The 24,739-nt window shown below is 40.9% G+C and overlaps 1 protein-coding gene across 1 annotated transcript; it reads right to left on the bottom strand.

The window, feature by feature from the left end:
• Window positions 1–21,069: 21,069 nt before the first annotated feature.
• LOC139777611 (uncharacterized) lies at window positions 21,070–23,127 on the bottom strand. The gene is made up of 3 exons (XM_071715166.1): window positions 23,088–23,127; window positions 21,698–22,680; window positions 21,070–21,576 (listed from the first exon to the last, which is right to left on the bottom strand). Exons 1-3 carry the CDS (start codon window positions 23,125–23,127, stop codon window positions 21,070–21,072), a joined length of 1,530 nt encoding a protein of 509 aa, XP_071571267.1.
• Window positions 23,128–24,739: the final 1,612 nt, after the last annotated feature.

Below are 24,739 nucleotides of genomic sequence, written 5' to 3'. Positions count from 1 at the left end.
AAAGAGTTGGAAAAACCCCAAGACACCCTAATAAAAAATCCCTACATCATATACCCCGTAGGCTCGACACTCACGATAATAATAATACTAAGCGTAATAGGAATAAGTATCTATATAATAAAAAGAAACAAGAAACGAGCAAGAGCCCAACCGCACATACAGGGCGACCCAGCGATATTATACTAGAAAATAAGAAAAATGTAAACCATAAAGAAGATAAACCACCCTAATAGAAAGAGGAGTAGGATATAAGCAACAAAACATTGTCACGAAAACTACAGACCGTAGTTTCCTTCTCTCAAAGGGGGAGGGATGTTGCGGCCCCAAGTAGTATTACGAAATAGATTAAGAAATACTGTTTAAAGAAAAGAATTTAATAATAAAGAAGAAAGACCGAGAATAACAATAAGGAACGCGACCGCGAAAGTCCGACAGAATTACGCAAGCCGAATCAGAACGAGATGAGTTGCGCGATCGGCCCACATACGATCGAGCAACTCAGCGATAACGAAGGACAGGACGAGGATACAAAAGGAAGCGACAAAAGGAGACGAGAGGGCAATGTGAGTCAGGGAGCAGACCAGTAACGGGCATCAAACGCGAATGACGATTGTAACGCAGAGTGACTATTAAACGTTATCCTTTATTCAAAAAGTGCTATTTAATTCCATCGACCCCGTACCCTCCGTGGACCAAAAGAATCCAAGTGACCCCTCGCAAAAAGGGGGCACAACAAAGATTATATTTCCATTTCTTATATGACCTGTGACGTTGCAGTTCCGTTGCATCGTGGCAGCATCCCCGCCGCCGCGCCGTCACAAGGCGCGGGTTCGCGCCCGAGGACGATCCAATGGAGCAAAATCGAAATCTCCAGGGGCCTAATGATATTTGCGTTTTCTATTACTAATCCCTTTCTTTTATTTTGTACAATTATTGGCACCTCGCCGAAGCGAACATACAGGGACGTCTTCATCGGAATGCGGTTAATCGAGGGATTCGAGACCAGAGGCGAGGGCCTGAGACAAGGAATCGACCGTTGAGGCGATTATTGGCGGCGTCTCGCGGGCGGTGAGACGAGAAGGGCACGGAAAAGCACGCGCGTCGCGCGTGATTCGGTGGCTGGCCACTATCCCAAGGTCACCAGAGAAGACTCTCGAAGAACCAGCGAGTTCAGACTACTAAGAAGAATTCCGGGAGGCCGCTGCGAAAGCGAGGGGTCGTCAGACGCCCCCGCAGGATCTGCTGCCGACGGCACTGCGCGAGGATCTTGTCGCGAGCTCGCGAGTCCGCCCCTAATTGGCCCGCGCTATCGCGCCGAAGGGCCGCGCAACCTTTGGGTAGGGCGCGTCATCGATTTCGCTATCGAGCGAATTCCGCTTGATCTCTTCCTGGTCGTCCTCCGGCGTGAAAAGTCGCGTTGTTTCCGCGCAATTTGGCTACCGTATAAGATTGGCGAAGTCCCGGCCTGAGCCTCGAGAATTGAGAGCAGCGGCGCAAGAGAAGAGTCCGTACGCCGGTGAGGTTGCCTCGAACTCTTTGTGAAGTTCCCGCTCTGCTGTCGACACGCGGTTTATTAGTGAACATCGCCGAAAGAGCGTAATTTTTTGTGTTAACGTTGGCGGTCGGCATTGGACGCGAGGGGCTCCGGAACAGTTTCGTCGGCTAAAGGGGTCATCGATTACCGCAGGCTCCTGGAGATCGCGACCGTGAGTGGACGCAGGCGAGCCTTCGGCAGCGGCCGAAGTACGGGAATCGTATATCCGCCATTAGTATCGTGCGGTGTACTTGTGTTTGCTTTTGCGGTCGCGTTCCCGATATTGCGTTGTATTATTTCGCGTTCTATTTTGCGTTATACTTGGTATAATCGCGTGTGGTATCTCGCGTTATATTGAGCGTCCTCGCGTACTATCTTTTGCGTCGTCCTAAGTGTTCTCGCGCGTGTCGTACCTTCGTGTTAATAGTCGTACTATATTTTGCGTTATGTTTAGAGTCCCGCGCCTCCCGCGAGCGTATTATATCTTGCCGATAGAACTCTTTGCGCGCTGAGCGTGGCGCAGCACTGATTTCCTATTCGATTGTATTTCACTTTCAGTTCTCTTACTTGTCATTCTAATTTCTGTTTAATGCTATTGACTACTATTATTTTGCGTTTACTTCCCTGTAATACGTCATTAGACTTCATAATTAATGATTTCTCTCATTACTTTACGTTCAACACTAATACTTCACGTTTTAGACGATTTCTTATAGAATTCTGCTAACTGTCATATTCAATCCCCTCTTTAATTCAACTATGCAGCTCTGCTATTTCGTGTGTTTAATAACTCCCGGATTCAAAATAATTATTTAATTTCCGCTATTTAATCATTCTACTCCGATTCATGACTGATTTCCGCTATTCTGTCATTCGATTCAGTTTCTTTAACCTGCGATTTCACAGTATTGCCAAGTTATAATAAAGATGGTTACTGATTATTATTAAATGTTTGTATGCTGCTTAACCGTTACCCCGCCGAATTTTTGCGCTGCTCCGCATCAACCCATCGCCGTTAGGTCGCGCTAGCCGATCTCTCGCACGACCAACTAAGTTATCGGTTTAGCGTATGGATTTCGCGATTTTGAGTAACTTAGTGGACGCAAATATTACGCGTCTGGCGCCCAACTTTTGGTTTAGAGTGCAATTATCGGACCATGCAAGGGACCAGTCGGAGAGTCCCGTTATCCTTCTCTCCTCCCCCTCCCCTTTTGATCCGTTTTGCGTCTCGGGCGCGACCCCCGAGTAAAAAGAGGTGACAGACCATATATAATTATATATCTACTAATATGAACAAATAAGAGGTATTTTTTCCCGGGTAGGGGAGACCGGGGCTAAACAGTCCGTTTTTTTTCGGTGCCGATTTTTAACAACAAAATAAATAATTGTAGTTAAATGTGGTATACCACTGTAAAGAGTGAACCTTTAGCTACAAAATTTATATAGAAAATTTTTGTCTACGTCGCTTTGTTTAACCGGTATAGAGCAAAAACGACAACGGTGGAAAAATTGAAATTTCAAAAATGCCGGGGTATAACAGTCTGCACTGCATTTTCAATACATATACGTACATCTAATCCTAAAAAATAATAGGATACATGCAATAATTGTTTTTTAAGAGAAAAATATAAAAATTTATTTAAAATTTTTATGCGAAACATTATTAAAAAATAGTTACGAGGGTTCCTCTTTCCGCAGAAGTCACTCGCCCGACTTGTTTTACTTCTCGACGTCCGATGACTCTATTCGGTGTCTGAACGGTTGTAATTCCCGTCTCATCCATATTCCATATGCAGTGAGCCCGAAAATGCGTTGGAAATGCACCCGGACTGCTTACTGACTGATTAGCCCCAAACACAAGTTTCAGGTTTGATCGCCCACGAAATATTAGACATCAACGATAATGAAAAAACTACACTGGATTCGTGTTCAGCATCCATTACTCTTTATAATCACGTACCTCGAGATTTGGAGAGCAAATATTATTGCAGATATTACAAAATTTCCACGCGCAGAAAATGTAACTTTCACCTTTCGAAAACACGTTTGCCTTCGTAAAAATCATAACACGGCAGGTAACCTGCCGAAACTCCGTTGGTCACATGGGTACTATAAGCAGCGTTTACAATGTTAATAGCGAGTTCGCACAATATACAGGTTCCGAGATATTTGATTAGACGTATTTACCCCGTAGACGTTTTAGCCCCGGTCTCCCCTATATAATCATATATGGCCATATATAATTATATATAATTATATACTCTCATATATGACCATATAATATTGTTTAAAATTATATTTTCTATTTCTCCGTAAACTCCGTAAACTCTTATTTTATTGCGTATCCCCGTAGGGTTTGCAATCTAGTATCCTTGTGGCGTTTTTTGCAGAGACGTACCCAACCCTATCCAACTACCATTACCATCTCCTTTTCTTAACCCTTTTGAACCAACGGCTTAACGTCTCTTCCGAAAGACGGAGACCAGTTTACCATTTGGGGATACTGTATCCATTTGGATCTATCCGCCAGATGGGGGGGGGGGGGGGCAGCGTTTTGCTGAGAAAAATTCTCATCGGCCTAGCGGGATTCAAACCCGGTTCTCCGGATTACGAATCTGGCGCTCTACCCACTAGCCAGCCGTCTCCCCTTATATTTTCTATTTCTTATATGATCATATATAATCATATATCTACTAATATAAACTAATATGGACTAATATGAACAAATAATATGACATTGGCCTAGTTTACACCGTGCGTTTAGGCCGCGACCTATACCTTATATTCAACCCAAACACGATAGGTCGCGACGATGTAAACAGTTGCGACCTCGCTTGGGTCAGGTCTCTTTTTCGCGTGCCCTGACCTAAATTAGGCCACATGACGTAACGCGTGTAAACGCAGGTGACCTAAAGATCGCCTAAAGTGTAGAGAGTGTACCAATAGATAATTTTTACCTATATTCGACCCAAAAGTATTAGGGTCTACATGGTGTAAACGTTTTATTTAGAAGCCTATTTTAGGTCAGGGCATAGGTCAGGTCGCGATCAGGTCGCACGGTGTAAACTAGGCCATTGACTGTTCTCGAAACTTTAATTGTTAACAACTTTTTAACCAAATGTGTGAAAAATCGACCTGTTTATGAATGTGCAAACGAAAATCTATCGATTAAGACTAGTTGGATCTAATTTGCTCGTAGTTGAGGGGCTAATGTAAAGTTGCCCCCCCCAAATTGTTTTGTTAATAACTTTTTTAATGGAAATGTGCAAACGAAAATTCAAAATGTGCATACATGTGCAAACGATGAGCAATCGAATGAGCTAAAAAAAGTTAATTTCTTTTAAAGTTGGGGGGCTGACTTTACACGGATCCTCTCGCCTTTCCTGCATTTATACGACGACTGTCTCCTGACAATACTCTCGTCTTCGCCGTTTCCGTCGCCGTGGCTACATCCTTTCCGGTTTCGCGGTTAAAAAGCTAAATATAGCTTACAGCTTTAAAAACCAAGAAATTGCAGTGTACAATATAATTTTTAAATAATATGTAATTTTTATTACTTTCTCAAAAGTTATATTTTAAAACAAAATTTCTACTCATTTCTTCCTTTTATTTCTCTCTCTTTTTATATTTATATACTTCTAACAATATAAGAAAATTTGAAGAAAGAGGAACTTGTAACGACCGCACTTGTACTGACCATCTGGAGATCTCTAGCGAGGCGCCTTACCTGCTGCGCTACGCTTATTCTTATAGTGACCCTTGAGATAATACTATACGAGGGTTGTTTGATAAGTTTGGTAAAAAAGCAAGTAAAACACATTTTTTTGGAAAAAAATTGCCTTTACTTCTCAACATAGTCTCCATCGAGGGCTATAGACTTGGTCCAGCGAGTTTCTAATTTTTTAATACCGTCGGAAAAGTTGGTTTTCTCAAAGCCTGCAAAATACTCATTGATGAGTTCCTCATTCGACGAGAATTTCTTCCCATCGAGCTAGGTTTTCAAGTTTGAAAACAGGAAAAAGTCGCACGTGGCCAAATCCGGAGAATAGGGTGGATGAGGAATCAATTCGAAGCCCAATTTGTGTAATTTTTCCATTGTGGGACGGCGCGTTGTCTTGGTGGAAGAGCACTTTTTTGCGCGCCAATCTTGGCCGTTTTTTTTTTCTTCAGATCTTCTTTCAAACAGTCCAATAATGTTGCATAGTACTCTCCTGTTATTGTCTTACCCTTGTGCAAGTAGTCAATCAAGATAATTCCTTGGGAATAAAAAAAACAGTGGCTACCACCTTTTCAGGCGACAAAACAGTCTTCGTTTTATCCGTAGCACTTTCACCAAGCATTATCCACTACTTTGACTACTCCTTCGACTCAGGAGTGTAATGATGGATCTAAGTTTTCACAGTCACGAATCGACGTCAAAACTCCTGTGGATTGCGCTTCAACATCGCCAAACACTGCATTGAAACGTCCTTTCGAGTGCATTTTTGATCGAGAGTCAGCAATCGCGGCACCCATCGTGCACAGAGCTTTTTTACATGCAGCTTTTTCATGCAAGATGTTATGCACTCGTTCCGTGGAGATGCCTACGGCCTCAGCGATCTCACGCACCTTCACTCGGTGATCTTCCATAACCATACCATGTTTTTTTTCCACGATATCTAACGTGGTGATTTCAACTGTGCACGCTTCGTCTTCAATGCAGGTTTGGCCACGTTTAAATTTGTTTATTCAGAAATAAACTGTCTTCAACGCAAGAGCAGAGTCCCCATGAACTTCGTCTAACTCGGCTTTGATCTGCACTGCTATCCACTTTTTTAATAAAAGTGTTTTATTACCGTATGGAATTCGTTTTTTTTATTTTTTTGTGGCAACTGCTAAACCGCTCGCTTCAAACGACTACCGAACGTGAACGACGCATCACTTCTGGCTGAAATTTGGCCTAGGGGGTTTGAAGAGTGGAACTTTTCAGGCATCACGTCACCAAATGGATTGTGACGCAATTTACCAAACTTATCAAACAACCCTCGTATATGTATACGCAATGGAAAGATCCTATGATTGTTCGAACTTGACTTCTAAAGCCCATTCAGAAAAACGAATACAGGTATTGCCTACATAGTATCTCCTACAACTCCTGCAAGTTTCATCAAAATCAGCGGAGAGCAGAGCGTGGCCTTCTCTTGTCAGTGGTTTTGTCAATGAGACTAAAGCACTAACTCTCTCGAATAGTAACATTTATGAACTGACGTGAATAGATTTTAAGATTGAGAGAAAAGGAGATAGAAACTTACAATTAGTCAATTAATTCCGGAACACAGACTGTTGTTGGTGAGTTTACGCAAATGAATCGGGAGATAGAAAAAGAAGTTGCAAGTCCCATATTGTCGCGGTTTATACAGAGTGTTTGATTGATGTATATTATTTTTAAAAAGCGCATATTTTACATTTAAAAAACTCAGTCAAAAAGTCCGTTTTTTCGGATAATTTTAATATTAAGCGAGATATATGCAAGTTAAAGTTTGAATAATTCCTTAAATCAAGCGCTACGATTTACGCGCCGTGCGCTCAATAGTTTGGTCTAAGGGCAGGATATGGGGCATAGATTTCCTTATTTGCCCCATATCAGAGTTTATTAACACATTTTAAGCAGTGTTTTTTTCTTCGAAGTTGTTGTCACGTTCTGTCTGTTGTTTATTCGTTTTTTGATCAATGCATTTAAGTAATTTACCAGGGATTTGGACAAGTCGTGTGATGATTTTATTATTATTATTATTATTCGGGACCGAAAAGATAGCGAACTTTATAAGTCTCGTAACGAGGATCAGTTCTACTTATTTGATTATAATTAGGATAATCAATTATGAAATCAACAGGAATAGGTTTAAATGGAGGTACATTTTCTAATTGTTGCAATTTCTGGAGGAGGGAGAGAGAATTTTGATTAGAAGTAATAACTTGTTTGATCTGGAACCTAATTCTTTTAATTTGAATTCGTCTACCTCCCCTTTTCGTCATTCAGCCGCGTTCTCAAAAATGAATTTAATTGATCGCTACACTCTTCGTCAGCGTAAAAGCCAAATTCACTTTCGGGAATTATTAACAATTATTGCAATTTCCAAGAATTAACCCCGTAATCGCTATGCCTTTCGGCAGCGAAAGTACCAGTTTGCTACACTCTTTGTCAGCGAAAAGGACAGATCGCTACACTCTTTGTCAGCGAAAACTGCGAGTCGTATCTCAGGAGTGAGTTTATTAATTAAGGATTTAACAAATACGAGATAAGATTCCAGATTTCAAGCTTATTCTTTTCTCAAACTTATCTTACCTTTATTCTTTAAGTCTTAGTACAAAACTAAGTTGCGCGTAAAACGCAGTCTTAAAGTATATAAAAGTACAGGGATTAAGTCCCAGAATCGAGCGCAAATGCTCGGACTTAAACATATAGTCGAATGTCGGAAATTAGAAGTGACTGTCTGGAGTCGAATAAGAGTTAGAAACCGATGTCGAAATTGAAGTGTCGTTAGAATCAAAGTTAAAAACGATGTGTCGCTACACGGCGTTTTCCGCCCTATTTATACCCGAAATGGCCAGAACCCCCCGCGCGAGATTCTCACCACTTCCTACGCGTCTTAAGGGGGGAGGTTTTCTAGAAGTTTTTAGAAGCGTAGTTTTGGGCCCCGTCTGGGCCTCAGCCTGTCAACAGCCGTCCGATAACCGAAAGATAAACTAAACATTTATACTTGGAGCTGAGCGTTCGCTTGGAACTCTGAGCTAGCGTGCGTCGTCTACAACGTTCAAAAATTCTAACGTGCGTGGTTTGAAATTTTAGGATAAAATTTCCGTACGTAACACTGTACACAAATATTCAGTCTTGAGATTTCGAGACAGTATCTTTCTCATTTGCGGTATATGCAGACATGCACCTCATTTATGGGTGCTTGATATGAGAAATTATTAAAACTTTAACTTGCAGTATCTCTTAATATTAAAGATGTTAAATATAAGCAAGTTTGTTCAATAGCTTTGTTCAGTGCTGCCATTAGAGTAGCTGTAGAGGAGCTGTAAATCGGTTCAGGTGTCGCTTTATTATTTTTCCCTAGACGCGATAGAGTCACTTCTTAATATTAGTTTTCTATGTTCTTCATCGCTTTCGGTAGTATGGCGTCGAATCGAGACACACGTATTGTTCTCAATAAAGATAACTTTTATTTAAGTGTATACCTATTGTATTGGTCTCTCACATGCTCTTTCAACCATAAAGTCAACAGGTCATGGGTCCAGCAGTGCGTAAGTGAGCAGACAGAAAGACATTTAGACATTAGGAAGTTCGCGTGTCCGGTACGGAAAAAGATCGACGCGTGAAAGACGCCATACTCGTTGTGCCATTAGTCTTTGTGAGAGCTCGGTAATTCGCAGAGTCAAGTTTCGACCAGTGAGAAAGAGCATTAAAGGACACCATCAAAAGTTTGATGGAAATAATTTCCAATTGTGGAAATTCCAAATGGAAATCATATTTCGTGCAGAGAAAATTCTCGATGTCGTCAATGGCAGCACGACTCGACCAGAAGCGACCGAGGTGGATAGAAGAAAGGCATGGGATGAAAACAACTCAAGAGGAATGTTAATCATCTCTACAGGCCTCGAATACAGTCAGTTGCAAGTCGTTGTCGCGTGTGAGACTGCGGCGCAAATGTGGAACCGCCTAAAGAGTGTTCATGAACAACGCAGTTCGGTAAATAAGGTTACGCTCAAGCAGCAATTTTTCAGTTATAAAATGAATCCGAACGAAAGCATCGCTCAGCATATTAGTAAAATCGAGTCGATGGCTTTGGCACTGGCCGATGTAGATGAGCGTGTTACCGACGTTGACAAGATCGCGAAGAGCTTACCGAGCAGTTACGGCGCGTTAATAAACGCATGGGATTCGTACGACGAAAGGAAACAGACGTTCGAGAATCTAACCTCTCGTCTCCTCAAGGAAGAAAAGCGGCTCACGCAGGAAGATGATGTTGCGGCGGCATTCGCAGCATTGAACGTGCAGAAGAAAAAGAAAAATCCTTCCCAGAATGACAACAAGAGCGTTGGTCAAGGAAAATCGACTGACAAGACGGGTATCACGTGCTTTTATTGTAAAAAGACTGGTCATATGAAGCGTGAGTGTCTTAAATGGAAGGGTAAGCATAAGAAGGACGATCAAGAGGACGTTTCGAAAAACGTAGCTTTGAGCGCCGAGCTCAAAAACATTTCAGTTTCCGGGTGCGAAGATGCATGGCTCGCGGACAGTGCGGCGTCAAAACATATGACCTCTCATAAAGACTGGTTCACAGTGTTTCGATCAACAGACAGTTCGTCAAGTGTGGTACAGATAGGTGACAATTCGTTCGTGCAAGCGGAAGGCATTGGCTCAGTGGAAGTTCTAGCACTCGTCAACGGACAGTGGGAGCCACGTACACTGGAAAATACTTCATATGTACCAAAATTAAAAAAAAATCTATTTTCAGTGGGAGCCGCTACGAGCAAGCAGTTAAAGGTCACTTTCGATGACAGCAAGATCGAGGTGCGAAATCAAAAGGTCATCGCTACGGGCATTAAAATGGTCAATCAATGCTACAAGATGCTGTTCAAGGAAAAAGGAGTCGAACAGGCAAATGCAGCGACGGAAAAATCAGTGAGGCTCTGGCACGAGAGGCTGGGTCATCTAGGCATTAATGTTTTCAAGGAAATGGCAAGTCAGGGATTAATTCCAGGAGTAAAGTCAAGCAACATCGACAAGTTTTTTTGCGATTTATGTCAATCCGGTAAGATACATCGATTACCGTTCCATGCCAATTTGAATACTTGTACTAGTAAACCGGGCTAGTTTATACACTTGGATGTCTGTGGAAAAATGCCAGTTACCTCGCTTGGTGGCGCAAACTATTTCTTGTTATTCAAAGACGATTGCACGTCATATCGGTTTGTGTACTTTATAAAACATAAAAGCGATACATTTAATACATTCCTACAGTTTCAACAGATGGTTGAAAGACAGACAGGTAATAAAATTAAAGTTTTCTGGAGCGATAATGGGCGAGTTTGTAAATGAACAATTCACCGATCATTTCAATAAGATGGGAATTATTGCAGAAAGAACGGCGCCATATTGTGCAGAGCAGAACGGACGGATAGAACGTGAGAATCGATCTGTTGTTGAGTGTGCACGCACTATGCTCATTGATGCGAATCTTCCAGAGACATTATGGGCTGAAGCAGTAAGCACGAGTGTCTACATTCTAAACAGGCGACCAAACAAGGTACATGACAACGTTACTCCGTTCGAAAAATTTACTGGTAAGAAAGTAACTCTCAAGCACATGCGGAAATTTGGAGCAGAAGCACATGTCCACATACCCAAAATTGCTCGTACCAAGTTTGACAGCAAGGCAGAAAAGGTTATCTTTATCGGCTATGATGGATATAGTACAAATTATAGGCTGTATAATCCAAATACAAGAAAAGTCACAGTAGCTAGAGATGTGACGTTCAATGAGGGGAATACCTCAGGCGCTCTAGTTAACGATCCAGAGTACACAGTATACTCATCAAAGGAAGATGTACAGGAAGATGTACAGAAAGATGATCCACCAGACAGAAATGTGGAAGAAGGAAAAAGAGATGGAGTAAAGAAAGGAAATATGTCGCAACCAGCGAATAAGGGTCCCACACTTCGTGACAGGAAAACTCTGAAAGCACCAGACAGGTTCGATGCATGTCAGGCAACCATCGACATTGCATGCGCAGCAATATATGACGAACCTTAAACCTATCAAAAAGCAGTTGCTGATGAAAATGCCAAGGAGTGGAATAATGCCATGACGGAAGAAATGAATTCGTTGAACAAGCATGAACATTGAACGTTGAAAGCTTGGATTAACGTCTTTACCTCCATGTCGACAAGCTATAGGTTGCAAGTGGGTCTATAAGATTAAAAGAAGACCGGATGGAAGAGCCGAACGCTATAAGGCTCGTTTATGCGCTAAAGGATATTCACAAAAGGCGGGCATCGATTACATGGAAACATTCTCTTCTGTAATTCGATATGATTCAATTCGAATTCTTCTCGCACTTGCAACGATCTATGATATGGAAATTCTGCAGTTCGACATAAAGACCGCATTCCTCTATGGTGACCTAACAGAAGATATATACATGATGCAGCGTGAAGATTTTCAGAACGACGATCCGGACATGGTTTGTAAACTGAGGAAAAGTTTGTATGGACTTAAGCAGTCGCCACGATGCTGGAATAAGAAATTTCGTAAGTTCCTGAGTCTATTCAACTTACAACCATTGGAATCTGATAAATGTGTTTTCCGAGCAATAATAAATGGAGTGGAGATTTGGCTCGCACTATGTGTAGACGACGGCATGCTAATGAGCACTTGTTCCGATACATTAGCACTCGTAATCAAAGAACTCAGCTCACAGTTCGAGATTAAAATAGATAAGTTAAACTACTTCGTCGGAATTGAAATCAACCGAGACAAACAGAATAAATTGATGTCTCTAAGTCAACAGGGATACATTGAACGAGTCCTAGCCAAATTCAACATGCAAGACTGTAAACCTCAAATGATACCAGCAGATCCAAGTCTAGAACTGCAAAGTCCCCAGTGTTCTAGTGAAGATGGAGGAGCCCAGAAGACTCTCAACGCACCATACCGAGAGGCAGTTGGAAGTCTCATGTTTCTGGCAGTGGTGACATTGCGTTCGCCGTTGGTCAAGTAAGCAGATTCTTAAACAATCCCTCCGAGATACACTGGACAGCTGTAAAAGGGATTATGCGTTATCTCGCTGGAACAAAAAGCTATGGTATCTGCTATCAGGGTGACCACGATGAACTCATAATATACTCGGATGCTGATTTTGCTGGAGACACAGCAACTCGCAAATCTACAACGGGATATTTCAATATGCTGGCTGGAGCACCAGTTACTTGGTCATCGCATCGTCAGGGATGTGTAAGCAGATCAACAACAGAAGCTGAGTATATCGCAGCATCGACAGCAGCTCAAGAAATAATGTGGCTTTGAATGATGCTGACAGAACTTCAAGTGACTTCTAATGAACCTACAAATCTCCTTGTAGACAATCAAAGTGCCATTCGATTGGTGAAAAACTCTGAACACCATAAATTGACTAAGCATATAGACGTTAAATATCATTACATTCGAGATTGTGTTGAGAATCAGAACATAGTTATTGAGTATGTACCTTCCGAGAAACAACTGGCCGATTTCTTAATAAAGGCTTTGTCACGCGATAAGTTTTGTTTAAACCGAGAGTCAGTATCAATATAATTAATGTGACTGAACAGAGAGTGGGAGTGTTAAATATAAGCAAGTCTGTTCAATAGCTTTGTTCAGTGCTGCCATTAGAGTAGCTGTAGAGACGCTGTTAATCGGTTCAGGTGTCGCTTTATTATTTTTCCCTAGACGCGATAGAGTCACTTCTTAATATTAGTTTTCTGTGTTCTTCATCGCTTTCGGTAGTATGGCGTCGAATCGAGACACACACGTATTGTTCTCAATAAAGATAACTTTTATTTAAGTGTATACCTATTGTATTGGTCTCTCACATGCTCTTTCAACCATAAAGTCAACAAAAGATATCCAAAAACTGTAAATAACTTTTTGAGTGTTTTTTATGTAGAATATGTGATTTCTTTTCTGATATACATTAATCGAACACCCTGTATATGCCTCTTTGAGGTGGATTTTTTGTTGTTGAATGTGTCAAATTTGTTAGATTCTTAGCAAATTAAAAGATAATGTAAGTTTTAGTTGATGGGATACTCCGTTCATAGTACCAAATTTTAGGTCCAATGGTTATGGTAAGTTTAACATCAGGTCATCACCACTGTATATTTTTGTACATCTGCAGCTTCAAACTTATTAACAAATTTTAGACGGAATTGATAGAATCCGCGGCTTATTTGTTTTCTATTGTTTTGATTTTGAGTCACCTAAGAAATTTCTCACAATTTTTCTTTTACATAGTTTATACATATTATATACACGTTATTATGTACACGTTTCGTTTACAAACAATAAAAAGAAAGTTTTGAGACAATTATTTACTCGCCAATTGGTAACTTTTATCATGCTTGATTTTGTTCGCTTCTTATTCTAGAAGATTATTCTGTCAAACTTTCACAAGAGAAAGACAAAAAGAAAGAAATGGAATCGGACGTAACATAAAATGTAAAATGTACTATAAATTACTAATCTTTTTAATAATACTATCTTTGAACTTTTATATTTCATAAAAAATGTTAAGAAAAATTTATTCATGTTTAACAATCTACATGATTCTTTAAAAACAATAAATATGGCTGATATGATTTAGGAAACAAGTTTATATCCAACTAAAGTCATTAGTTTTATTTCCTTCAAAATCGAACAATTTTGAACTTTTTTTAGATATTAGGGGAGACCGGGGCGAAGTCGTCATTGCAATTATCTCGAAATCTGTATGTTGTGTGAATTCGCCATTAATACTGTAAACGCGGCTTATGGTGCCCACGTGACCAACAGAGTTTAGTGAGGTTATGTGCCATGTTGTGATTCTTATCGAGGCAAACGTGTTTTCGGAGGTCGAAAGTAAAATGTTTTGCGCATCAAAAATTTGTAATATCTTAAATATTATTGTGTCTCCGAATCTCAAAGTAAGTGATTCTAAAGAGTAATGCATGCTGAACACGAATCCAGTGAAATTTTTTTATTTTCATTGATTTAAAAAACAACCTATCTTCCGAAGCGCGGATCTAGCTCGCGGCTGGTCAGGGTTCGGAGTAGGCGCGGAGGAAGACACAAGACTCGGTTAAAACAAACAATATAACAAGTTTATTCTAGAAAGCGTAAATTGGTGTACAGTAAGAGCGCGGGTGCATCGGAGCTATGTATAAAGAGCGCGGGTGCGTCGGAGGCATGTACAGCGATCGCGGGAGTCGACGGTATATACAGAGATCGCGGGAGTCGATGATATATACAGAGATCGCGGAAGTCGCGGATGCGGATACGGTAACGGCGATACGCAGAGATCGCGGAGCTCGGAGCGGTGTACAGAGATCGCGGGAGTCGACGGTATATATAGAGAGCGCGGGAGTCGACGATATATACAGAGAATACAGAGATCGCGGAAGTCGTGGATGCGGATACGGTAGCGGTGTACAGAGATCGCGGGCGCGCGGGTTCGCGGCACACGAGGGTGTGATCACGGTGGAAGCGCAGGCTTGGCCAGCGGCGGCGGTAAGCGCACGCGGCGCCGGAACGCGCGGGATTGAGCGGCTAAGATCCTTAGCAGATATAGAGATGACTCTTTATATCCTGGCGTCTCGGTATACGCGGGCGGGAAGCGGCACCGGGTGGCCAAGACCCTTGGCGAGTAAGAGAAGAGCTCTCTTACCCTGGTTCACTCCGGTGTCACAGGCTCTCGGAAGGAAGATCGAGTCAACCGCCTAGATTCGTCACTTGGCAGAGCCAGAGATGCCTCTCTAACTCCTGGTTGTTCGAATTTGGGATTGCGGGGTCCGTGAGCAGCGGAGAACAGGTCGGATCGGTTTGTTGGCTCACGGCGGAATCTAATCGTTGCTAACAATTCGTCGGTTTATATACACCCGCGGTGGTGTGTCGGTGTGGCGGGGGTATACGCGACGGCAATCGCCGCGAGCGCCGGGATGGAGCGGCGGAGCGTTCGGAAAATACGGCGTCCCGACGCCGCGATTGCGTTCGGCGGCTTTCGGCCGTTTTCGGCACCGCTCGGCGCTCCGAGTCGGTTGCCGCGGTAAGTCCGTTCGCGGGCTTATACGCGAGATAATGTAATTCAAAAAGGGCACACCGTGCCTTGTCTCGCCTCGGCGGGTGTTCGGCCGGGCGGCATCCGGCTGATGCTCGCCGGGAATGATGCGTTTAGGGGCGCATCGTTATAGATTTCTAATATTTTATGAGCGACCAAACTTGAAACTTGTGTTCGGGGCGAAGTCGTCACCAAGCCATATCATGGAGGCTTCCGGCGAAAATCAAAGTTAAAGAAGCAGCAGTAATCGGATTCCGGCGAGGACTTGGATAATATGTGATGCGTGTGCTCAGAGATGACATAATAGAGCTGACGAGAAACGTGCGAGCGCACAGTGGGCCAGAAGACTAAAAGAAGTGGCCAAAATACTAAAAGTGCTCCAATTACTGTCAAATTTGGTACTCGGGGTTTTTTGAGGTCGCTGATTTTGAATCCAAACTCAAAATTGAGAAATTTAAAATGGCCGATTCAAAATGGCGGATAAAAATGCTAAAAGTGCTCCGATTGTGCTGAAATTTGGTATTAGTAGCTTGTCGGGGCCGCTGATTTCGAATCCAAACTCAAAATTAAGAAGTTCAAAATGACGGATCCAATATAGCAGACGAAAATGCTAAAAGTGCTCCGATTGTGCTGAAGTTTGATATTGAAAATCCGAACTTAGAGTTACAAGATTGAAAGTAACGGATCCGAAATGGTAGATAAGAAATAAAAACAACTGCAATTAGCCTACGAAAATTGTAGTTTCCAGGATCTACCACGTGTAGGTTGCAGTTTGATTTCAGACCCCTTATTTCGGGGTGCTTTTTTTACGTGAGTCCCCTAGCCTCTCACGAATCGAGGTGCTTTTTTTATGTGAGTCCCTTAGCCTCTCACAATTTTAGAATCAGAGAAACTTACGTTTTTTTTTTTAATTCATATTTTATTTTGCTATCTAAATATCTAATTCGTCTTCTGACAATTAAAGATTATCTAAATAAATAAAAGTGTATAATTCCTAAATTTTCAATTTCTTCGTCTACTTCTTCTGCATCATCTCTATTAAAATTAGAATTGTTAAGGTCAGGAGCAGCAAGTAAATCTCTCACTTCTTGTGGGATCGATAAAAACTTTTTTTTGTAAAGACGCGAATTAAAATTAATGGTGGATATTATAACATCTGACGTATCCATCACTCTATAAAATACATCTGCCAAAGTTGCTGTACGATTCATTTTTCTGCTGTGATTCTGCCTAAAGTTTTTATAATCTTTATTGTAAGCTTTACTTGCTTCTTCGCCAAGCATTCCTATAGGTAGAATGCTCATACTGATTATATCTGCACCATGCATCAGAATTTTATGGAGTGTTGCAGGCATAGGATACTATGAATAATGCGCTACATATATTTCAGCAGTTTGAAAGCAAACTTTGTCAAATTCGTGAGGATTGATTGGAAGATTAATAGATAAAGCAATTAAAATGGTTTTTAAATTCTTCAGTAGTTCAGAATTTAAGCCAAGACATTCTGCAAGAATCTCAGGATTTTCAAAAGCTCTTCGAGAAGTGTTACCATTATTGGTGGTTCCAGAAGCTCCTGGTTTTGGTTTATCTACAATCAATCCCAATCTTTTCCAGAGAAGATTTTGAACTTCACGTTTTCGTTGAGCAAAAAAAGTTTTACTTTTATCCCCCCTTTAACTTGCCAGATTTTAAGATCATTTCGATACGAAATGTGAAGACAGTTCGTCCATGCGTGCAGTGGACTTAAGCCATGTACAAGTGCTTGTACATCTGGCAAAAAGACACTAGTTTTTTTGTTAGATAGATTATTGAACGTTCGAGGAGTTGCGTGACATATTGGACACGTTTGCATGGACTTCGTATCAGTTATAATATTCAACACTTTTCCGTCTATTAAAGTCGGAAATAAAGAGAAATGAATTTTTATCGAATGTGTATCATCTACTTTAACTTTAAAGATTTGTAACTGATTTATCTGTTCCTCTATATTCTTCTTCTGACTGAGTATTACAGATTTAGATTCATTAATGTTTTGAAACTTAACAGGTCGACAAAATCTAACCGACTAAGATGTTCTGTTATTTTGTAAAATATCATTATTTTGAGTTAGTAAACGAAGAGGAATCAGACTTGTAACAAATAAGTTGGCATCATTTACATTAGAATCAAGTTGATCGGATTTATAATTTTGTTTATATTCTGAGTGGCCTGAACTTCCATTGAACCCCCAAGAACATAATAATACAGCTTCTATTTCTGTACTATTACTACTTTCCATGCACTGAAGAATTCTCTTTGTAATTTTATTAATCTCTCGGAAGTATTACTTAACAATGCTTGCAATGAGACTTCAACTTCAGTTTCATGAATTGAAATTGCTTTCTTTAGTGGTCTACATTGTGCTTTCACTTCCCGAACTTTATTATAGGACGGCCAAATGTCAGCACCACATGCCTTTACCTCTAAACGCATATTCGTATATACACTTTTAGATATAGAATTATCTAATAAGAATGCTAGAGCTTCTTCAGGTGTTTTTATAATAATTCCAGTTTCTTCTGTGTTCAACAACTTTCTAACAATAAGTTTTCTAGGTCGATCTGGACTTTCTGAAATTTTATTAATAACACTGTACAGGTTCTTATCTCCAGAATATCTAGCTGCATAACGACATGCTTGCAGTATTTTTTGTGGATTATGATCAAGACTAGCACTAATTTTCGCAGCCTCTCGTCTTTTTGATCGATCTGATTTTTCTTCGAACGACAAAGAAGGGCGACCTGGTTTCGAATACGAAGGATATTCTTGGTTGTGATTAATAATTTTAATATTTGGAACTATAAACTCGGAATCGAGCCAACCGGAATTTTTCTTTTCGAACTTTTCTTTAATTCTACGTACTTCTTCCATTTTTTTATTGCGTTTCGTTCTAAGAGTCGAAAGTGCAGCTTTTAAACGTTGCAATCCTGTTGGACAAGCATCTTCCAAGCAAATATTCAACTTCTTTAGTATGTAATTTAAAGTTTCAGATAAGTCCCCACCAGGAGGAATATTTTCAAGAATCAGCCGTTTCGTAAATTTTGCCATAATAAATTTGTTTAGGAATGCAATGGTATTATGCACCCCTCAGTTTCACGATTACAAAGAATTCTCGTATATATGAAAATCAGAACTTTATTGCTGTGACACGTGAACAACTTCTTCGTTCGACAAACGATCGTGATCTAGTTTCGCCGCTCGCGGCTCACAGGAAAACTAAAGAGTAGGGGCGCAATTGGCTCTAGCGCCTCGCACGGCTCAATCTTAACCCTTACTTGCCACACTGGGGTGCAAATCAACTCCACGACCATTCACTTAATTTTAAGTACCTAAACCTACGGGGAGCGGGTCTATAGCGACATCTGTCAATAGTTCGAGCATGCCACTGTCCCCTCAAGCCTTTTTTTGCTATTTTAATTTTTTTATTATACATAATTTTAATTTTTGGTTATATAACCTACATAACTTTTAAAAGTAAGCTCTTAAGAAGTCTTAAAAAATTTGGCAAGTTAAAATATTGAATAGCTTATTTGTTATAACAATTTTTGTCGCTGGGGTAGATTCCATCCCCGTGTGGCAAGTACGTGATTCTACAGAAGTGTGGCAAGTAAGGGTTAAATAATAGTAGGAGCGCGCCATTGGAGGCAAAACAAATCAAATTAGAGTACTTAAACTATAGCTATAAATATTATAACGCTTGCCTCTAAACATGCCGCCCGCCTTGATAAATATTTATATTTTCAATTAGCAAAACAAAGAAACCAAAAAAGCGAGACTTACGGTGTATCGCTAAACTTATCATAACATAAACGTCGAGTATAGTTAATCAGTCTTCAGAGTTTCGGGTTCTTCGATAGGTATAGGACAAATCTTTACAATCGGTCTCTTATAAATACCCTTACTAGTACGGATAGTTACGGTTCGTATTTTGCTGTCTTGGCCCGGATGAACGCTAATAATTCTCGCCAACACCCATTTCAACGGCATAGACTCATCTTCTTTCAGCATGACTAGCTGACCTACTTCTAATTTAGTGTGAGTCTCTGCCTTCCATTTAGTTCTTCCTTAACAAATGGCTAGATACTCCTTGGACCATCTTGACCAAAAGTGCTGCTTCAATCGTTCCACGTACTGCCATCGAGAAAGCCTGCTCAAGGGTACGTCTAAAAGGTCTCTGGGCTCTGGGTATGAAGTCAAGGAATCCCCTATCAAGAAATGCGCTGGCGTTAATGCGCTCAAGTCCCTGGGATCGTCGGACAATGGCGTCAACGGTCTTGAATTTAAAATCGCTTCAATTTGCGATAATACCGTCATCATTTATACGACCGTAAGGGATGCATCTCCAACAGTCCTCTTCAAATGCTGCTTCATTGACCGAACTGCCGCCTCCCACAAACCGCCGAAATAGGGTGCCCGCGGAGGTATGAAATGCCAATTTAAACGCTCTTCAGATGCAGCACGCTGAAGATCAGTATTTTGAAATAGATCCTTCAATTCGTTATCCGCACCCAGAAAGTTCTTTCCATTGTCAGAGTACACCGCGTGGAACAAATTTTCGTGCTTATCCCTAATGACTAGTTTCGTGATATGGTGAGCAGATGGCAGTATGATTGGGTGCTTGGTTGCCTCTGGCAGCTGTGCATTTTTCAGTCTTCCACCTACTCGTAGCACCTCATAGCTATCTAAATAAGGATTTAGACTAATTGATCTAGAACTTTTGGGAACATTTTCTTTGTGCCTTAACAATCTTATTTTATTCCCGAACTCTTGTGCCTGTACAATCCTGATTAACGCAACACGCGCTTCGCTCATTTCCGACGCAGATACGCAACCTATTTTACGATTTTTTACATCGCATCTCGAGTTATAGCTAAATCTTAAAATATACGCGATTACGCGCAATAATTTTCCTAACGAGGAATATTTGCAGTAGGGTATAATTGATTCTTGTGTGAAAATTTCCGCTGTTAATACTTCGACCCGCTCTTCAGGTACAGTTTTACATGATAGCTCTGCACCTTCTGACGGCCACTCATTTTCGCTCAAATTTAATCAGCGCGGACCTTTCCACCAAAGCTCTGAACCCTTTAATTTCTCCGGGGTGACACCACGAGAGATCAAATCAGCTGGGTTTTCTTTCGACTTTACGTGATACCATTCAGAAGGTGACGAGCTATTCTGTCTTTCACTAATACGATTCGAAACGAACGTCTTCCATCTTCTCGTCGGCGAACTTAGCCACGCTAGAACTATTTTTGAATCCGTTCTATAATAACGCTTGTACACTCTCACGTTTAAGCTGGATGCCACTTAGTTCATTAATTTAATCAAAACCGCCGCGCATAGCTCCAATCGCGGCAGAGACAATGTTTTTAATGGTGCTACTCTCGACTTGGAACAAAGTAAAGCACTTGAAGCGTCGTTTTCTCTTACGTATATGCAAGCACCGTACGCCTGCTCACTCGCGTCACAAAACCCATGCAGCTGTATCCCAGAATCGCTATTTTTCGAGATTATCAATCTTGGAATCTCTATAAGCTCCAACATGTGTAATTGAGATTTTATCTGGCACTAGGCTTTATGAATGCTCATGGGGACAGAATCGTCCCAGCCAATATTACACGCCCATAAAGATTGTATCAGAATTTGCGCCGCGGTTATTATAGGGCCACTAATCCCAAGGGACCAAACAGCCTTGACACCTCCGATAACATAACTCTTTTCGTTACTTTGTTTTCTAGTTTGACAATTGGACTTTTGTAATGTAGTACATCTCTACTCGGATCCCATAAAATACCTAACAGCCTTGATTCCTGCTCTTTACATAAATCCACCAAAATGTTGTCCTCATCAACTCTTTTTCTTGAATCTAATGGTATGTTTAAATTCCATTTATGTAGTTCAAAACCTTCTAGCGCTAATAATTCAGTTATTTGCTTTTTCAAATCTTTAACTCCCTGTACCGTAGCGGCTCCTGATAATAGATCATCCACATAGAAATCTCTAAAAACGACCTCCGAAGCTATCGGAAACCTTTTTTTCTCAAGTTCGGCTAACTCCTGCAAGCATTTGATCGCTAAGAATGCGTATGCTTTCTGGCCATACGTTACTGTAAGCAATTCAAGAATTTGTAACAGCGCCTCAGGGGCCTCTCGCCAAAATACAGTCTGCAAAGGGATGATCTTCGTGAACCTTAATCTGTCTATACATCTTTTTTATATCTGCACACAGCACATATATGAAAAATCTAAATGTCAGGAGAATAGAGAATAAGTCATATTGAATTACGGGACCTTTATACAACGCATCGTTTAATAAAAAACCTTTAGAATCCTTGCTTGACGCATCAAATACCACCCGCGTTTTGGTAGTTGCAGCACCCTCCTTTACTACAGCTTGATGAAAAAGGAAGACTCTTTTCGTTTTAGATGCCGATTCGCTAACAGGCCTCATATGCCCTAATTCTAAATATTCGCTCATGAATTTAATGTACTCGGCTTTGAGTTCTGGATCTTTCTTAAACTTCCTTTTTATCGATAGAAGCCTTTTCATCGCGTTACTCTCGGAGTCCCCTAACTGATCTAATATTTTTTGATTCACTGGCAGCTTCACTATAAACCTACCCTCGGCATCTCTCGAATATGTTTTCTTAAAGAATTCCTCAACGTACTTATCTTCGTCAGTTAAACTTTCCTGAGTTAAACAATCTTCTAATTGCCAAAATCTATTTACGGTATTACACAAATTTTCCTCCATGCTTAAATGGCAAGATGTCTGCAAGACTTCGTCACTTTGCCCTTCTACAACTCCAGATATTATCCACCCAAGCATTGATTTTTGCAACGTCGGTTTATTTTTACCAAGCTTAATTTGCCCTACACAGATGAGGTCCCAAAATCTTTCCGCCCCTATTAGTAAATCTACTTCCCTAGGAGTGTGAAATTTAGGGTCGGCTAACCTAACATTACTCGGTATATCTAATTCCTTTGCATCTATTTTAACCGCAGGTAAACCTTTCGTGATGCATGGTAATACTACGCATTTTAAATCTGTACTAAATGAATCGAATCTGGACGTTATGTTTAGATTAACTATCCTTAAAGCGCGAGAAACTTGTTGATTTGTCCCATTAATGTGGATCTGTGTTTTGCTACCCTTGAGCCCTAGCTTACTCATAAACTTTTTTGAAATAAAATTGGATTGGGATCCGTTATCTAATAGCGCCCTTCCTTCAACAAATTGACCGTTCTTATCCTTTACCTTTAATACAGCTGTAGAGAGCAACACTTGCTTTGGCGTTATAGTTTCTTCTAAATTAGTATGATGACACGAAACGCTATTTTCATTCGAATCTTGTTCTTGTTTTTGGATCAACTGCTTATCCTAGTTCTCTTTATCTTTATTGCTTTCCGAATGTAATAGTGAACTATGTTTCTTTCCGCACATCTTGCAATTACCGGCTATGCAATCCTATGGCCAAATGCTTAGGTCTTAGGCAATTTAAACATAGCCCTTTCATTTTTACTTGATTAGTACGCTCTGCTACGGATAAGCTTTGAAACGCTTTACATTGATATATTTGATGTTCGCCCTTACAATAAGTACATTTAGCATTAGAGGCAGTCGCATGCGCAGCCGTTATTTTGTTGTGGCCAGCCTTACGTGAGTTTGCACTTACATGAAATTGTTGATTCGCTACCGCCTCTAACGTTTGACATCTTCTAGTTAAAAATGTGACTAGTTCCTAGAAGTTGGGCATTACAGTCGGTTCCAACGCGTTCTCCCATTCCTTTATTGTTGCAATATCCAATTTGCTAGTCACTATGTGAATCAGCAAATCGTCCCATTGCTCCGTGGACCTTTTCAATGCCTGCAAAGCTCGAGTATGTTTTAGCACGCCATCTAATATTCGTCTAATCGCAGTTCCGTTTTTCTTTCTTGCCGCGGGTAAATCAAATATCGCATTTATATGATTTTGAATAATTAATCTTTGATTATCGTACCTTTCTTGTAATTTAGCCCAAGCATTCGCATAATTTATTCCTGAAATTTCTAACGAGGATATGCTCTCAGCTGCTTCGCCTTTTAACGCGGATTTCAAATAATGGAATCTTTGCACGTCGTTTAATGAATTGTTTGAATGTATCAATGAATTGAACACGTCATAGAAGGCGTACCAATCTTCGTATAGACCGGAAAACGTAGGCAACTCTATCTTGGGCAATCTTACAAAATTATTGTAACCACGCGCGTCTCTTTGCCCATCGTTCTCGTTTATTGCTACGCCTTGAAATGCTTGCGCTAGATTTTCATTACTTTCAGCTAGATCAACGCGACCTTTCTTTAATTTTTCCGCTATTAACTTTAACTGCAGAAACTTATTTTTCGACCCCTCTAGTTCTTCGTCTAACGCTAGTTCTGATAACGTATCATCTTGAATGCTTATTTCCATTAGAACTTCCGTTAACGTTTTTGCGGTTTTTTCAGCTTTCTCTATTCTAATCTTTATTTCGTCGATATCAACATCATTAGGGTTAACGTCATTAAAGAAATTTTCAGCTCGCGCCAAGCTAGCCTTCAACACTCTTTTTCTCTGCTTTAGCTTATCCAAATTCTCTGCTTTTGGCACAGCCATGCTATCGTTAATCGTATTACTTAAAGTGTCTCAATATATTTCGCTTTACTTATCGCTAGTACAATTTGTCCCTGGATACAAGTAGCTTGCTCCTGACCGCCACCTGCACAGTCTCGAATAACTTGGTTGGACGCTGGCCTCTGACTCCTCACGTTGAGAATCCCTTGCGCCGCTTTAAGTTGAAAACCCACGATGATAATGGGCCCGTCCGTGGTAGTCCAGCCATGTGGCGTCTTTGCTGGTTACCGAGTTGGACTGGCTTCTTACGATCTGAGATTGAGGCTATAGAGATTATGCCGCTCCGTGATTTCCTCCAATGCCCTTTTTTACGTTTGCCCGGGTATTTGCTACACCGCCCTTGCGAATACTGCCTGTACGGCCCTTTGCTTCTAGGACAGTCACTCGTTGCTCACGTGCTTGTGGTACTTTCGCAGAATTCTGCCGTTACACCGATCTCCCGAATCTTACTGCCAAGATCCGGCTCGAAGGCCCATGTTTAGGAATCCAATGGTATTATGCACACCTCAGTTTCACGATTAAAAGGAATTCTCGTATATATGAAAATCAGAACTTTATTGCTGTGACACGTGAACAACTTCTTCGTTCGACAAACGATCGTGATCTAGTTTCGCCGCTCGCGGCTCACAGGAAAACTAAAGAGTAGGGGCGCAATTGGCCCTAGCGCCTTGCACGGC

The sequence above is a fragment of the Temnothorax nylanderi genome, unplaced genomic scaffold (assembly GCF_030848795.1).
Source record: "Temnothorax nylanderi isolate EJ_2023f unplaced genomic scaffold, tnyl_v1.0 TNYL_tig0155_pilon, whole genome shotgun sequence".
Taxonomy (NCBI): domain Eukaryota; kingdom Metazoa; phylum Arthropoda; class Insecta; order Hymenoptera; family Formicidae; genus Temnothorax; species Temnothorax nylanderi.
The sequence above is the reverse complement of the archived record's forward strand: the minus strand, read 5'-3'. Positions and strand labels throughout refer to the sequence as shown.

Coding starts and splice junctions, on each gene's coding strand:
- LOC139777611 (XM_071715166.1), bottom strand. CDS start 23,127: ATGTCAAACGTTAGAGGCGGTAGCGAATCAACAATTTCAT. Junction 22,681..23,087: donor TAGCGAATCAACAATTTCAT/GTAAGTGCAAAC, acceptor TGCTCTCTACAG/CTGTATTAAAGGTAAAGGAT. Junction 21,577..21,697: donor ATGCGTTGTATAAAGGTCCC/GTAATTCAATAT, acceptor ATCCCTTTGCAG/ACTGTATTTTGGCGAGAGGC.